The sequence below is a fragment of the Lotus japonicus genome, chromosome 4 (genome assembly GCF_012489685.1).
Source record: "Lotus japonicus ecotype B-129 chromosome 4, LjGifu_v1.2".
NCBI classification, from domain to species: domain Eukaryota; kingdom Viridiplantae; phylum Streptophyta; class Magnoliopsida; order Fabales; family Fabaceae; genus Lotus; species Lotus japonicus.
Window position 1 is genome coordinate 14,480,271 of NC_080044.1, and position 17,050 is coordinate 14,497,320.

At 36.1% G+C, this 17,050-nt stretch overlaps 2 protein-coding genes across 2 annotated transcripts; both read left to right on the plus strand.

The window, feature by feature from the left end:
- The first annotated feature begins 562 nt into the window (after window positions 1-562).
- LOC130710389 (nicotinate phosphoribosyltransferase 2-like) lies at window positions 563-12,346 on the plus strand. The gene is made up of 15 exons (XM_057559636.1): window positions 563-978; window positions 1,192-1,339; window positions 1,835-1,954; window positions 2,051-2,185; window positions 2,281-2,342; window positions 3,635-3,710; window positions 4,388-4,489; window positions 5,847-5,954; window positions 7,662-7,720; window positions 9,337-9,511; window positions 10,618-10,752; window positions 10,837-10,935; window positions 11,083-11,191; window positions 11,856-11,968; window positions 12,054-12,346. Exons 1-15 carry the CDS (start codon window positions 821-823, stop codon window positions 12,129-12,131), a joined length of 1,677 nt encoding a protein of 558 aa, XP_057415619.1. The 5' UTR covers window positions 563-820; the 3' UTR covers window positions 12,132-12,346.
- A 950-nt stretch (window positions 12,347-13,296) lies between these two features.
- On the plus strand, window positions 13,297-15,117 carry LOC130710390 (uncharacterized). Its single transcript, XM_057559637.1, has 3 exons — window positions 13,297-14,046; window positions 14,137-14,322; window positions 14,510-15,117. Exons 1-3 carry the CDS (start codon window positions 13,552-13,554, stop codon window positions 14,795-14,797), a joined length of 969 nt encoding a protein of 322 aa, XP_057415620.1. The 5' UTR covers window positions 13,297-13,551; the 3' UTR covers window positions 14,798-15,117.
- Window positions 15,118-17,050: the final 1,933 nt, after the last annotated feature.

A 17,050-nucleotide genomic window follows, 5' to 3' on the forward strand; every position in this document is an offset into this window, starting at 1 on the left:
AATGTTTGTTCGGTGACATAGGTTGCTTGATCTTTTGCTTATTTCTTTAAGCTTTTGCTGCTGTATTCTGTTTTTTACTAGTTCTCTGTTCTTGTAAGGGCTGTTAGCACCCCTAATGCTAACCTCTTCTTCTATTTATTTATATAAATATTATTTAGCCTTTCAAAAGAAAAGACAAGTAGAGGTGAAAATGAAAATAATGAATGGCTACCGATTGAGTTTTGGAATAATTCTGATTCACATAAAGTTAGATATTCACATGGCATCATGAAAACAACAAATAGATAAAAAAAAAATTATAATTACAACCCGAGGTGATATGCACCAATTTTAGAGTGGTGTAATTTTATACCATTTTTTTTAACCTGTTATAACAGGTCAACACAATTTTTTATAAATAAATTTAATATATATTAAAATTTTAATAATATTTTTTTAAAAAAATAATAATGTGTTGACCTGGCATAAGCGGTCATAGTAAGTGCAATGTAAAAGTGATGGATATTAGGTGAACCTTTATAATTAATAATAAGTCCAAGAATCACAAACATGAATGAATGTTTCCATCGTTCCCTTGTTCTTAGCAGTTTCCGCGAGTCAATCTTCATATAGTTGAATTCAAACGCTATTAGTCTTGATTTGATTCCTCCACATTACAACAACCCTTGTTTTTCTTCTTCTCTGATTGTGCGTAACGTTCACGCTTCGCTCTCACTCACTCACTCACTCACTCACTCTTATAAATAGAACGCGCGCGCCGCAACACACAATACAAACTTCAAACCATAACCAGAAGAAGAAGATAGATACAGAGCGAGCGATGGCGACGACGAAGCCGAATGGACCGAGCAAGCAACCTTCGAATGCCGGCATCGATGGACCAACCAACCCGATGGTCACGCCTCTGCTCAATGATCTCTACCAATTCACCATGGCTTATGCGTATTGGAAAGCTGGCAAGCATCAAGAGCGTGCTGTGTCAGTATTCGAATTCGTTTTTGCATTTATGAACTTCTGCAACTGAAACTGGAATTGATTCTGTTAATTCTGTTAGGGTTAATGTTTTGAATCTTGATTGCGGTTAATTTTATTGGTTTTTTAATCACTGGATGTAGTGAGCTTGATTTTAGGATCAGAGTTTTAATGCGTGGAAATGATGTTGATGATATGCGATTGTGATTTTGTTTTCAGGTTCGATTTGTATTTTCGGAAGAATCCATTTGGTGGGGAATATACTGTGTTTGCTGGTTTGGAAGAATGCATCAGGTTCATAGCTAATTTCAGACTCAACGAGGAGGAGATTGATTTTATTAGGAAGAGTTTATCTACTTCATGTGAGGTAAGCCAAACCGCGTTCCTCGCCATAGCTATAACATCCTTGTTAAATTGATTGTAACGGTGGCGGGCGGGGGGCTAATTTAGACTCGGGTGTCCAATTCCGCCATTATTTGTCATGTATGGCGGGATTTCGGCTTTCCGCCATGACCGGCCATCCACAATTAACAACACTGACATAATCATTGCATTTCTTATTCCTGTTTTGCGTTTTTATTTTACAATTAATGTCAACGATATGAACGTTTTCAGCTGGATATCAAACTAATTTTTGGAAATGATGGATATAAAGAGTCATGGCCCTTTATCCAAGGGGAATTTGTCTTTTTTTCACAACTTTATTATGTGTTTCTTTATAGATTGCATTGAGCCAAGTGTAAACCTGAAATAATGTGGCTGGTGATTCGGTTTGCTATGATTTTGCGGAAAATGCTGCTGGCGTTTTTAGTAGATTCCCCTTTCGAATTATTCTAACTTAATAATAATCTATTGAATGTAGGACGGATTCTTTGACTATCTGAGAGGACTTGACTGCTCTGATGTTGAGGTGTATGCTATTCCTGAGGGATCAGTTGTTTTTCCAAAGATACCCCTCTTGAGAATTGAAGGTCCAGTTGCTGTGAGTATTTGCCACCATTAAATACCCTCTTTTAATATTGGTTTCTTTCAAGAGTGGCCTATTTCTCACATTAAATTAGCTTTTATATTTTTTCAGGCTGTTCAATTACTGGAAACTCCTTTTGTGAATCTGATAAATTATGCATCATTAGTTGCCACCAATGCGGCAAGGCATCGAAATGTTGCTGGAAAATCCAAAACTTTACTTGAGTTTGGACTACGAAGGGCTCAGGTTAATAGTCTTTTAAAATATTTTGTGATGAGTAAATTTTGGAACTGTCCTTCAGTATTCATTGAAAAGGGAAAAAAATCTTATTTTTAATGTAGGGGCCTGATGGCGGAGTAGGAGCATCAAAGTACTGCTATATTGGTGGATTTGACGCAACAAGGTATAATGGATTAAACAATTCAATTCTAACATGTCCGGCACTGTCAGTGTTGTTCATGGCGGATTATGGCTGAATATCAGCCATGGCGGCGCTGTCATGGTCAATATTTGACAACACTGGGTACTGTATGATCTGGATGAGGAAATTTTCTTTACAATCTGTCTTAGAATTCGGGCTAAGCCTAACGCAATCCCAAAAGCTAGCTCAAATGTGAGGATCGCTAAAGCCTTTCTAAGGACTATTTTGGTTATATCTTTAGTTGATGTAGGATCTTTATACACCCCGTTCACGCCTAGAATTAGGTATCTGGAGCACGGAATTTGTAGAGTTCACAACTACAATGAAGGCACCTAGGGTGGCTGCAATGAAGTCTGAATTTTGGGGCCAATTTCAGATTTAGGAATTGCTTTGATTCAATCTTTAGAAGGTAGATGGAAAACTGAAATGTTATTTCTGAACAAATTTTCACTTGATGGGCAAATAATTTTCATAATATATACAAATCCCTAGTTACTTTCCTTAATCATAATTATATTACAACTGTACAAATTGGTCCTGAAAAAACTAATTAGAAAATATAGCTGTACAATAATAATGATTCCTAACAATATGCATTTCTACCAGATCATGGTTGAGGTTTTGTGGTCTAAAACCTTGATGATGCTAATCTTGTCTAAGGTGTCATCATTATTGTTTATCAAATGTGTTTGAACGTGGAATTTTTATCACATATAATAGATAATTTATTTACTATTAATTTAGATGCAAGGCTCTGTTTTCATGACATGTTATGTTAACTCTACTTTTACATGATTTGAGTGTAATTCCTCTTAGTTTGTACATTGTATTTGAATTTCTTTATGAATGTTTTTGAAGGAACCTATATTTGGTTATTCCTTTTCAAAGCAATTCGAGCTACTGTCATTCATATTTTGTCATTTCAAGTTTGTAACTGCACTTCTAATATTGAAGTTCTTAACATTAAATACTGTTAGATCAAATAGAGTGATGGCCTAATTAAGTTCCTCAGTACCTATTCCTCACATATGGTAAGTTGGTGACAATAACATGTATGTACATGTCTTCATGCAATTACTTGGATAATTCACAACCTTTATTTGCATAATGTGGTATATATGGGACATTATGCACTTGGAAGTCACACACTGAGTGGACCCATTCTGAAAGACCTGAGTGAAATTGCCCTTTTTTAGGGGGAGGGATTAAGTTTTGTATTTTGGCTTAGTGAATTCTTCTTATTTCTTACCTTGCTTTTTCCTTTGTGTCAATAGCAATGTTGCGGCAGGAAAGTTATTCGGGATACCCATTCGTGGTACTCATTCCCATGCCTTCGTTAGCTCATATATGGTGTGTAACCAATCCACTGACTACATATTTGGTTAATGTTTATGAGGTGAATTTCCAATAAGTAAACATGTCATTTGTAATACATACTTGAAAGAACAGAATCTCTGTTTAAATCTATCCATTCAAATTGTCTAGAGGCACCAACATGATTTTAATGTTTCTAATAACTATGTATGACAAGGACAGTTAGAAATTTGTCTTGGAATGAAAAGTTAAATGATAGGGGATGAGACACTGCAGTGAAGTTCAGTGAGAATATCGGTATAAATGTTATATAAATAGGGGAAGTCATAAAATTTAGAAGCAGTGTTAAACCACTTTGGAGATTATTGAAGTTTAGGCCTAGGAAAGATCAAATGTAATATATACTCTGCAGAGTGACACTGTAACAGTGAATTCAGAAGGACCTGATGAAATTTTTGTCCCTATATGCAGCCAGCCTCTATAAATCCAAATATAGTAGTGTTAGACTTAGACCTAATGAAACTATGAAATAATGAGGTAGATCTGCTATTTTATAACAATGGAGTTTCAGCAAAAGCTAAGTTGTAATTTCTTGGTGCCTTTTATATGTAAATTTTGTTGTTAGAATTGTAGTACTTTATATGATTTGAGGCACTTTATGTTAAATTTCATTTGCTTACTTTTTGTCTACTTGTCTGTATCGTGATGTGCAGAGCCTTGATGAGATCATAGATAAGTCACTTCGAAGAAAGGATGGATCAAGCACATGCGAAGATTTTGTTAGTATGGTTCAAACATGGCTGAGCAAAATTCAGGTATCGCGACATAAGCATATACATCCTTTTTCTTTTTTTGGTTCTTATCTATTCCTGTTTTTCGGCTTTTGCTTGTTTGTATCTGTGGGGGAGGATGGGGGATTTGATGAGGTGTCATCCTTATGCAAACCAATTTGGAAGGTGTTTTTTTGCAGAGACACTAAACTAGTTTTTTCTTCTTAGGTATTTCCTGAACTGGAATTTTTATATTAAAAACTAAAGCTCATTGATATGAAATGTTTATACATGTGCTTTGTGCAAATTTCAATATTTGTATTATTGAGCATTTGCGAGATCTTGAATACCACCACATATACCAGTGATGTTCGAATGAGTTGTTTTAAGTAACTATTGTGATTTGCATTGCCATGTCCAAAGGGCTGGAAGCCTTAGTTTTGTTCATTTATAATTTAAATAGAAGAAAACTTAGTATAGAGAAAGGAAATATGGAAAGAAAGCCTCAAGCAGGTGGTATCTTGCATTGTAATTATTTTAGAAAGATTAGATTAAATTCAAGGCAAAACTTCTTCCATATTATTAAATTTGGGTTCACAAAGTATTCTTCTCAATCCTTCTGCTACCAGTTGAGGTTGATTCTTTCATCACTACACAAATGTGTTCAGTCACATGCTCACCAAGCAAACAATTATGTGAGCGTATTATGCAATGCCCTGGCAGGCTAAGAAAACATAATTAGTAGCTGAGTTGTAACTTTGAGATTTTTAATAAAAACCATACACGCCCCTTTTTAAGAGCTCAAGCTTCAAGTCTATTTGGTTTTTGATGTGGTATGAGAGTCTCATCCTCCAAGTGATGAAAAGTTCAATACTTGCTCACTCATTCTTCTAATTAAAATTTCAGGGCTTTCCCATTAGTCGGTGTGTATGTTAACATAAAGCATCCCAGAATCTTGGGCCTAATCCTAACAAGTTTAGTTTTTGGGGTACTTGTCTTTATCAGTAACACTTGATATGATTCTTGAGATTGGCATATGAATTAATTAGCTTTTTAATCCTTCGCTTGCATTCTACACAAGAATGAATGTTTTTTTTTTTTCCAATGAAGTTGAAATATAACCATATGCCTGGAGATCCAGGAATAAGCTATGCAGTATAATACTAGATTTAATTAACATAAGTAAAATACCTAACTTAATATTATAGCAGAGGTATTTTAGATCATGGCTATCTCATTTGTGATCCTTTCCTTACCTTCTGAAAAAATATTTGAATGATCATTTCACGTCAATGATGTAAAGAATCTGATTACCATCATTGTATCATATGTTTATCTTTTGCACTCTTACAAAATTGAAGATTTGTCAGTGAATATTCTAATGCGTGTTCCCACTCTGCAGTTGCTAAATGGTGTTTTTGGTGAGACCAATCAAAGTGAGTTGGCAGCATTCACATCATATGCATTGGCATTTCCTAATGGCTTTCTTGCCCTTGTAGATACATATGATGTAAGTATTTTGGTAGACTTTTTATTTCTTAAACTGCCATAATTCTTGTTAAATCCTAACATCATTTTAACCTGTAATGCAAATTATTAGGGGTTAATATTGTTTTTCCCTCCTATATGACTTTTGGTATCCTGCCCTCTCCCCCCCCCCCCACCCAATATATATATAATACACACACACATACATGATCGCAACTGCAACCATTAACAATGTACATGCAAACTGCAACTCTGAGTGGTGATAATCAGTTATTCTGGGATCTTGAATTAATTTAGGCTTTGGGACATAAAATATAAGGGAATTGCATAACTGCGAAGATGAGTAAATGGTCGTGATTGTGTGCTTACTACAAATATGTGTGTAGGTATTGGTAGGTACTATTTTGATATTTTCCATTGTCCTAAAGAAGTGCATAACATTAAGTTTCAACTTACTCAAAAGACATATGAAGAAGCACATGTATCATTTACTGTCTACTCAGTAGGAAAAATTTACGCATGATTCACCTCACGTCTCATGATTTAGATCAGTTATATGCCTGACCGGTGAGAGGATGGGTGGGTAATTTTGTGGTAAACCCATACCATTCACAGGTCAGTGCCTTCAATTTCAAAACAAAATTTAACTTTACTGAATGGGTAGTTCTTGTACTACAGAGATACAAAGCTGCAGATGCTGAAAAACGGATCTATTAGCATGATAAACCATATTAGTGCTGTGCTGCCTATTGCAGTCTTGAATATTGTAATTTGTATCACCCATTGCTCTCCAACTTCTTTGTGCTAATCGTTTATCTTATATCCTGACCTGAAGTTAAAAACATGTTGCAATTACACAAGTTTTATTTCCAGCTACTAGGTCATCTGTCAAGCGGTTATTGTTTGTGGATAATTTGTTTGATAATCAGTACTAAGTTAACTTTTTAGGGTTCCAGTGTTATCAAATATCCGCCATGGCAGTTTCTCATGGCGGTTTTTTGGCTTTCCGCCATGGCCGATATCCCGCCAGATTTCACCATATCCCGCCATATTCCGCCATTATTTGTCCTGTATGGCGGGATTTTGGCTTCCTGCCATCCGCAATTAACAACACTGTAGGGTTCATATTAGAAGGGCTAGGCCGAACTCCACCCTAAAATCTAGCTTAGCGGGGAGGATTGCATTCCCATTTATAAGGACTTCTTTAGCCATATCTATAGTCAATGTGAGTCCTTAACACTCCTTCAGACCTAAGACTATCATGTGGAGTGTTCAAATTTATCGAAATTCCCTTATCCTCATTACAGGATATCTACAGGGCTAGATTAACTTCATTTTTTCCTGAAATAGCCCGCAGGTCAGATTGACTTCATAATGTTTTTTGGAACAACACGGGTCAGGTCAGTTTTTGAACTTCACATTTCAATGGGTGGCCCAACAAGGGATCTAGGACATCTTAATTGATAATTGATTAATATAATGTGATTTTGAAGTACAATATTTATATATAAGGTTTCCCAGTCCTAGTCCAACTACATAGGAAAACAAGTTAACAAACTATAAGATATCAAGGAATAATATCAGAATAAAATCTAATTATAACAAACTACATCCTAGTCCAATTATCTCAACAATTTATATCCTTACAATTAACTCAACAGTTCATTCCGTATTTTCCACATTTGATTTATCTATTTCTCTAGATGATTACATTTGCATTTATTGACAGGTGATGAGAAGTGGAATCCCTAATTTCTGTGCAGTTGCATTAGCTCTCAATGATTTAGGGTATGTCAGGAAACATTTCTGTTATTATCACTTGATTAGAGGTTTTACATGACTATGATTTTTTATTCTTTTATGTAATAATGTTCATTTTCTAGTTGATTTTTTGGTCTATGGATACAATGTTTTGTTCTGTTTCTTTTTGTGCAAATGAAACAATGAATGAGAAATGATATGCTGTGGGAGTATTGGCAGAGATGCTGTACAAGGAATTAATGGCAATAGAAACTGATAGTAGCAGTCTGGAATCTGGATGCAGTAGCATCCTCCATACTGTTGATTAGGATCTACTTGATGCTGTATCTGTTAGGACAGAAGATGCTGGGAAATAGTTAAGGATAGATACTAGATAGAGAAGTTATTTAGAGAGAATTAATGGTTGAGGGATTCATTCAAAGAATTTAGGAAGCTGTGTGAAAGGGGAACCTTTTAGTGCAAGGGAAACTCTTGGAGGAGAATTCTTTCTCTTATTCTAGAACATTCAATTACTCGCTATTCAGACATGGGTGTATAAGGGGTGAAAAAAGCTGTGGATCAGATATCATCAAAATCCAGCTCCCCTGACACTTTCCTGCCAAGAAACAGAGGAGCTCAGTAGCTTCCTTGTGATGAGTGTGTCAGAAGACAGGAAGAAGAGAGATGTTTTCATTTTTCAATGTGGCCAACCTCTTTGCCCCAACTTCCCAGAAAATGTATGACGTTTATGATCTTGGTAGAATATGAACAAGTCGGCGAGAACGGGAACATTGCCCTAATTCAACAAGAATTATCGTGCAATGGGAATCCCTCAAGTTGGAATTTCCCTCGGGTGTGGGGGGGGGGAGGTTGATATTGTTAGGCTGGAAAGTTGGAACAGAAGATAAGGATAAAATTGTTATGGTCTGTTAGGGCAATTAGTCAATTAGTTAGTTGGGAGTATTAACTAGATGAATAGTTGGAATCAGGGTGGAGTCATTCAGAAATTTAGAAGGTTGTGTAATAGGGAAACGTTTTGGTGAAGGGGAAACACGTCTGGAGGACAATTCTTTCTTCTATTCTCAATCATTCTAAGATTGTTCTTTAACTTCATTTCTATGTATTTCTCATTTCTCTTTTTCCAGGTTCCAATCACTAACAGAACTCATTAGTCATTACTCATTACATTAGGTGCAAGTTCCTTGTTTTTTAGTTAAGGGTTACTTCAAATTTTTCTTGAAAATGTTTTTTTATGGGCTTGCTTCCTTGAACTGCTTTCTCAACTATTAGCTAAAATACCCCTACCAAAAAAAAAACTATTAGCTAAAATACTATATTTTTGCATTTTCTTAGTGTTCCGTTGTGCAGTTTGTCTGTATTTTGTTGCATACATTGTCGATATTATGAAACCTTTATCCATGTTAGATTGTGTGTTTGCTATGATGTTATTCTCAATTTAAAGATTGCAGCAGCATGTTGGTAATTTACTGTAGTGTCTCTTCGTACATGCATTACATTAAGCTGAAAAATTATAATGATTGTTGGATTCAACCAGTCTTGTAGCACCCTCCCTGCTCATCCTCAAAAGTCTAGAGAAAACATCATCCTTCTCAAAGAATCACTTATTTTCTATTAATTGCTGACTTAGATGATGTCCTGTGCAGATATAAAGCAGTTGGCATTAGATTGGATTCTGGTGACCTTGCATATTTGTCTTGTGAGGCCAGGAAATTTTTTTGCTCGATTGAGAAGGAATTTGGAATGCCTGGATTTGGGAGGTTGGTAATCACTGCTAGTAATGACCTCAATGAGGAAACAATTGATGCTTTAAACAAACAGGTAGCTATTTATTGCAGACTCGAACTTGTAATTTTTTGCCTACTGATTCACAGTCAGCCTAACAATTGAGCAGTGTCTAAGATTGCCACCTTGTGTTTATGTGTGCGTGCAACCGTGCACGCATCGTTTAATTTCCGTATGAAATAAAAGATCTTTTATTGAAACTATTAAACCTGGTTTGTTGGTTTATTATAAATTTTAATTTTTGAGTTTCTCATATATTCATTTACATCTATGCTAATATATTTATATCAAAACTTATCTTCTGTGTTTGATGATCTCTCCTTCCTGGTATATAAAATATGGATCTCAAAATTTAGTATACTGTGTTTAGTTATTGGAATACTTCTCATCCTCTAAAGGAAATAAAATAAAGATAACTAATAGACAAACGTGTAGTTGGCAGAGAAAATTAGAGATTGGAACTTTACATTTTATTAAATTGACACGGTTAGCATGCATGTCAAGATACTAGTGTGCATGAAATTCTGGAATAGAAAACTAACAGGATGTTTATATTGGTTCACATATTTGTTTACCACTAAAATCTATGATATGTTTGGGGTGTATTGCCTCCCATATTGCAGTTTGGTGGGGTATACATACATGATACATCACATTACTCCTCCTGCTTGAGGGGTAGTGGGTAACTGATCTTCTGTATGCATGTAACATGGTGTCTTACCTTGTCATAACATTAATCATTACATTTAAGTATTGGTGCTTAAAATGGAAAAGATAACACGACATGATTTTACTGGATGATGTCACAAAACTCAGGTTAGTTTAAATAACCCCTAGTTCTTTAACCATAGGACCTGGCAGAGTGTAGCGAAGTTGGTCTTTTGTCCAAAAATAAATTATTAAAACGTCTAGAACTGTTTCCCGAGAGCTAGTTTACATGAAAGGTGACAAAGACAAATCCTACTATGGTACTGCTAACTTATTGGACAGAAAAATTTAAATATTTTTCTTAGCATTATTTTCTAATTGTCTTAGAACATGTTCATGTCATGTTGGAATTTCTTATACACAAACGGTTAATTTTTTAGTGCCAAGGCTTACAATTGTTATACCCTTTTCATTGGATTGCGTTTTCTCTGTAGGGTCATGAAGTTGATGCCTTTGGTATTGGTACATACCTGGTCACATGTTATGCTCAAGCTGCCTTAGGTGTTGTTTTCAAGCTGGTTGAAATCAATAATCAGCCTCGTATTAAACTTTCTGAAGATGTGTCAAAGGTTTAAACATTCTAAACTAGACATGATATTACAATCATCTTTGTGGTATTTAATTATCTATGTTTGTTTCTTTCTCTGTATTAGGTCTCTATTCCATGTAAGAAGCGAAGTTATAGGTTGTATGGGAAAGAAGGTTATCCCCTGGTAGACATAATGACTGGAGGAAATGAACCCTCTCCAAAGGTATTATTTTCACATTATTCTCTCATCTTCTTGCTTTTACTATGTCATGTTTCAAGCCTATTGGCTACGTCTTGCTTCCAAATGAGTTGGTTTTCTGTAGTTAACAAATCCTGCCAGAAAAATGAATTTACCATATTTTATTTATAGGTGGGAGAAAGAATCCTGTGCCGTCATCCCTTTCAAGAATCCAAGAGAGCATATGTGGTGCCACAGCGTGTTGAGGAGCTTCTAAAATGTTACTGGCCTGGGAGTTCAGGTGAGAACTAGCAACAAAGTTTAATAGCAATCATGTATATCAATAGTAACCATCATTTGTTTGATTAGGCTTTGTTTGGGAGTTTTTAGGGGAGGGGAGGCATAGGCTTAGGGAAGGGAGAGTAAGTCCTCCCCTTCTTTGGAAATTTAAATTCAACAAAACCACCCAATTTGGGAGAACTCAACAAAATAACTGAAGGAGGGTCTTGAAGGGCTTACAAAAATTCCTCAAACCCTTCCCTCTCTTTTAAAAAACTCACAAGGGGAGGGCTTCTCATTTCGCTTCTCTTCCTTCCAAAATCCAACTCACAAACAACTTTAGGGAAGTGGAAACTGCTGCATCGATTTTAAGAACATCCCATGATTCATTGTCAACCAACCGTTAATATTTTTTGTAGCTTAAGAACCTGTTGCCTTATCCCCCTTTAAACCAAGAAAACAAAGATGTTATCTCACCTGTAACTGCTATGTTTACAAACTACGAGTTCCTGCATGAAATGATTATATCATATATGTCATCAGATAGTCAAAGTTGCACTTAGGAACAATGGAGTATATAAAGGGGCTTACCAGCATTTATAAGCTATTTATACATTCACTGAATGCAGCTTATGACCAATAGTTTTTACTATTATTTTGTAACCTGCTTTTTTTCCTTTTGGAAGATAAAAAGAGAGAACCCTTACCAACTCTAAACGAGATTAGAGAGCGGTGCATCAACCAAATTGAGCAAATGAGACCTGACCACTTGAGGAGACTCAACCCAACTCCATATAAGGTCACAAAGTTATACCTTGCTCTTATATTACCCCATTGTTATCATCTTGAATAATTTTACTCATTTTTTTTCTTCTAATAAGCAGGTTAGTGTAAGTGCAAAATTATATGAATTCATTCATTTCTTGTGGCTCAATGAGGCACCAGTTGGGGAGCTGCAGTAAGAATAAGGCAAATAAGAACCGAAATGGTCAAGGAAAAAAACAGATTTCCGTAGAATTTTGTTTCATGCAGTATAGATGTACATGTGTTTTGACTGTTTTCAAATAATATGATTCTGTATATTATATTTAACTTGGAGGAATCATTATTCTTTTAAGGCCTATGTGCGAATAATCCATATTTCCCGTTGATCACATTGCTATGCAATCTTTCATCATATAGCTAAACTCCGTACATGTCTGGATGTATCAATGCTAATGGTTTCTTGAAGTAGCTGTTGAAGGCTTTTGTACTTAATTTAAGTACTCATAGCAACTCATGATCATGTATGCTTAAAAAAGAAATGTACTGTTTTAATGTATTGTTATAACCACGTTGAGCCTCCTTCCTCCATAACCACTCCCTGACCACCTATAACCTCCATGTGAATCACCCAACCCAAATCAGAAGTGGTTCCCCTGCATCTCCCTCACACACCATACAATATCAATTCCATGACCATGCCCACAAGCTTGTTACTTGAAGCTATTCCCTTAATATGGAAAAAATTGTTTATGCCTCCACACCATTTTCGCAGCTTCCTAAAACATTAAATATTTGCCCTAACATCCGACACAAAAGACATGTTCTCTTTGCACATAGCAACGTCAAATTTCTCTCATCGCCAAATTGAGAAAACCGGGGTGTTGTTGATGTATAATAGTACTTCTGCTCTCATCACCAAATTGAGAAAACCGGGGTTGTTGTTGATGTATGATAGTAATTCTGCTGTGTAGCGTCATCGTATTTTAAAAGACGAGTTTTCCATATGAAAGTAGCTAGATATACACATTTTTTCTCTCTTTTATTATTTTTCTCTCATCTTTTCACATATTTTGGTGTCTATTAAAAAAAAAGTGATACGTTAATCTTTATTGCCTCAATCATGTTTCTCTTCCATTATATAAGTTGTTGAAATGGCAGAGAGAAAGATGAGTGTGAATTGAATCCATTAGAACCTAATATAAATGTTTGAGCTAAAGAAAGTGAAATAATAAGAAAAAAGATCACGGATATGAGAATTGGTATTGGAAAACTTACGTGAGGTAATCCGTCCAAAGACTTTAATACAATGATGTCAAATTAAACTCATAATAAAAATGTATGAAAGCTATACATAAATGAAACAAAGTGGCAAAATCCATGGCATCTGACAAAGTCCAGCTTCCTTTCGTATTTATTACGTGCCACGAGCGAAAGCTTCGTAAACAGTAAACAAACACCACTGGCCCTGGCCTTGAATGCCCCAACATGTACGCCATGGAGATTCTCTTCTCTCTGCAATTAATCTTGATCCACCCACCCATCAAACTCTTCACTCTCCATCATCACTCTCTCACTTTCACTCCCTCTCACTGAAACCTCAACCTTAGATCTCTCCCAATGAAAGACAACGAAAACAGCAGCATCAACATGTCATCGCTGGCCAAGACAGACTCCGAGGTCAGCAGCCTCACACAATCCTCCCCGGGGAGATCGTCTCCCCGGCGCAACGCCTACTTCGTCCAGAGCCCATCACGTGAATCTTCCAACGACAACGACGCTGAGAAGACCACCAACTCCTTCCACTCAAGCCCGATCCAGAGCCCACAAGGCTCCCCTCCTCACTCTCATTCGAACTCCTCCGTGGGTCTCCACTCTCGTGAGTCTGCCTCTACACGCTACTCGCGCAAGACAGCCCGCAAGACCCCGTGGAGGCCCAGGAGGGATCCCATCGAGGAGGAAGGTCTCCTCGACCCCCATGACGAAGCCCAACTAGGCTTCCCACGCCGCTGCTATTTCCCCGCATTTGTCTTAGCCTTTGTCCTCCTCTTCTCCTTCTTCGCTCTCATTCTCTGGGGCGCTAGCCGGCCCCAGAAACCATCCATTTTACTCAAGGTATATACCATTCTAATACCAAACTTTATGAATTTTAATCAACGTCACACTTTCAATTAATTGATCATTTTTGTTGCTTAAATTTGACAGAGTATAACATTTGATCGATTTGTTCTTCAAGCGGGTGCTGATATGTCAGGTGTTGCAACCAGCTTGGTATCCATGAATTCCACCGTGAAATTAATTTTTCGCAACACGGCTACATTTTTCGGTGTCCATGTGACCTCAACTCCCTTAGACATCAGTTATTATCAGCTTACTCTAGGCACCGGAAATGTAAGTGTGAATTGATGTTTTTTTCTAGACTGATTATTTCTCTGGAAATAATTTTTGTGTCATGATTTTGATCTGTAAACTGTCATCGTCATTTTTTCAAGAAATAACTAAAATCAAACTCGCTTATAAAATTAGAAATTAATCTGACCATTAACCCTAGTTTTTGTGTTATAATTATGTGTTGCAGATGCCTAAGTTTTATCAATCAAGGAAAAGCCAGAGATCTATTAAGGTGACAGTGAAAGGGAGTCACATTCCCTTGTACGGAGGGGGAGCGAGCTTGAGCAGCACGAGTGGCGGGGCGCCGGCGGAGGCGCTGCCATTGAAGTTGAGAGTGATGGTGAGGTCAAGGGGTTATGTGTTAGGGAAATTGGTGAAGCCAAAGTTCAACAAGAAGATTGAGTGCAGCGTGGTTATGGATCCGAAGAAGATGGGTGCGCCCGTTTCGCTAGTGAACAAGTGCATTTACGAGTGAAGTCAGTGCCTTGTGACATATATAATGGTATAGTATATTTAATGGGTGGTGGGTGCATTAGACTTGGACTGAGTATTAATCAGACTCCGTGGGAGGCGTGAGAATTGAGAAGTGATGCAGTTTTCTTTGGCTTCACTCCTCATGTGTCTGCTCTGTTTTGTCTTTCTTTGGATGAAATTTGCATGGAACTGCCTAAACTGTAATTTCAATTGAGTATAATTTTTATGAGTCATACTCAATCAAACCACCTCACATATAATATTAAGTGTGATTACATTCCTACTTAATAGTAATTAAAAAAAATTGTTGTGGCCCGGAAATTAACTTAATGTATGTTATATTACATCAACGTTTTTCTCATATAGTTTGCAGCCATTGTTGAAATTAATTTCATTTTTTTGGTTTTCCTGCTTATCTCTTATGCACGAGTGTTCCTTGACAAATTTGTATGCTTAAAATCAACTCAAAACTTGAGATAATAACAAATAGGTGAATCGTGTGGTATCAAACTATCAATATATTTTTTGGGATGTGATATCTGATTAGGTGGTTCAATAGATTGTTGATGTGTGGTAATTATAGGTAAATTTTGTGGTACCCTGAATTTTTTTTTTGTATGGTACTCGTATTAAGTAATTTAATAGATTATTATCATGTTATTCAAGGTAAATACTACATCTTTAGATTTTACTTTACTTATCAATTAACTTTATTTTATGAAATTCATATTTTAATGAAAAATGAATGAGTAGTGGAACGAATGATGATGATGGAGATGAGCGTAAAATGACCATGGTTGATGGATGAATAAAGCTCAGAAAACATAACTCGCAAATCTCACGTCCCTAAGAATACAACGCTGCATTAATACGATAGAATAAAATCAAACTTTGAATCGGTATATTGAGTCTTTAAAATCGAATGAACTCATTTTGAGTACAACGCCTTAATCCGACTTAAGGTACCACAACATGCACCTTATTTAAACTATAATTTTTGCATTTTCCTAGCCGAGGGATTTTTTGGTGAAATAGTTAAACGGTTACTGTCCTTAATATAATAAAAAAGTTTAATAAGTAGTTACCACAATAAATGTGTAAATATACAATTTCAATCTAAGTATTTGAAGTTTTTAGGACTAGGATTTGTAGGTTTCAATTGTTGGGCACATCGACGCTATTTAAACGACAACATTAGGAGGATGTGTTTCATCATCGTTGCTTCGTTGCCCAACTTGATTCAACTTGTTTGTGTAACTTTAACTAATCTGTAAGTCTTTTATTTTATTTAAATGATAGTTTAGGTAGAGATTGTGGCGGTTTAAATCATGAACAACTATATAGATAAACCTTGTTTGTAAACACGGATTTGGTGGCGTTTGAGCCTTTGGTTTAATATAATTGATAGAGGTAATTGTGTTACACCTCCCATGAGATTTGTCATTATTGTACTGACCTCCCGTCTATTATGCAAAATGCATTGAACTCTCATCCTTCTTCTTTCATTTAGAAAGACAGAGGGATGTTTGAGTGTTATAATAAAAAATCTTAGGAGACAGTTAGTGCAATGTTTTCAATAAAGTAAGGTCTCATTAAATAATAGATAGAAGGAAAATGCAACAATAATAAACTTCCGGGGAAATCACTGCGATTTCCCCTGATTGATCTTAAAAAAAATGGACTGGTTCGAAGCACTGTAAAATATACTTTCTGACGTAGTGAGAAACATATTTTTGGCATAAATCCAGCATAGACTGGTTTTGGCCCATCTAGCACATGGACTGGTTCACCAATGCTCCTAATTGGATCACTACGTATGAACATTTCTTTTTTTTGTACAGAACAGTTCAAACCTGAATTGCTCTTTGGGCTTCAATGTTTTTCTTTCAGCTCAAACTTGTATTTTTCTTTTGACCAAAACAACTTGGATCTTTCTTTTGTGTTTGAAAAGAATATACGCTAGAAAGACTTTCATTCCAATGCCTAGAGTTTCTTCCACTTTTTATTTACACCTACTATGAGGGCATGTCCAAACATAACAGACTGATATTGCGATCCTTAGTAGTTTGTTTATCTTCCATGTCCTCTACTAAAAAGAAGTCACAGAATCTCAGTTTTTCATTTCATTTTTATCCCCAAAACAATCTCAGGAGAATACAACGCACTTAAAAATTTCGCCACATGAGCCAACCATATTGTAGTTTAGTTCCAAAAGTCAATTCGATAAAACGCGGGTTTGAAGGTACTCACGCTA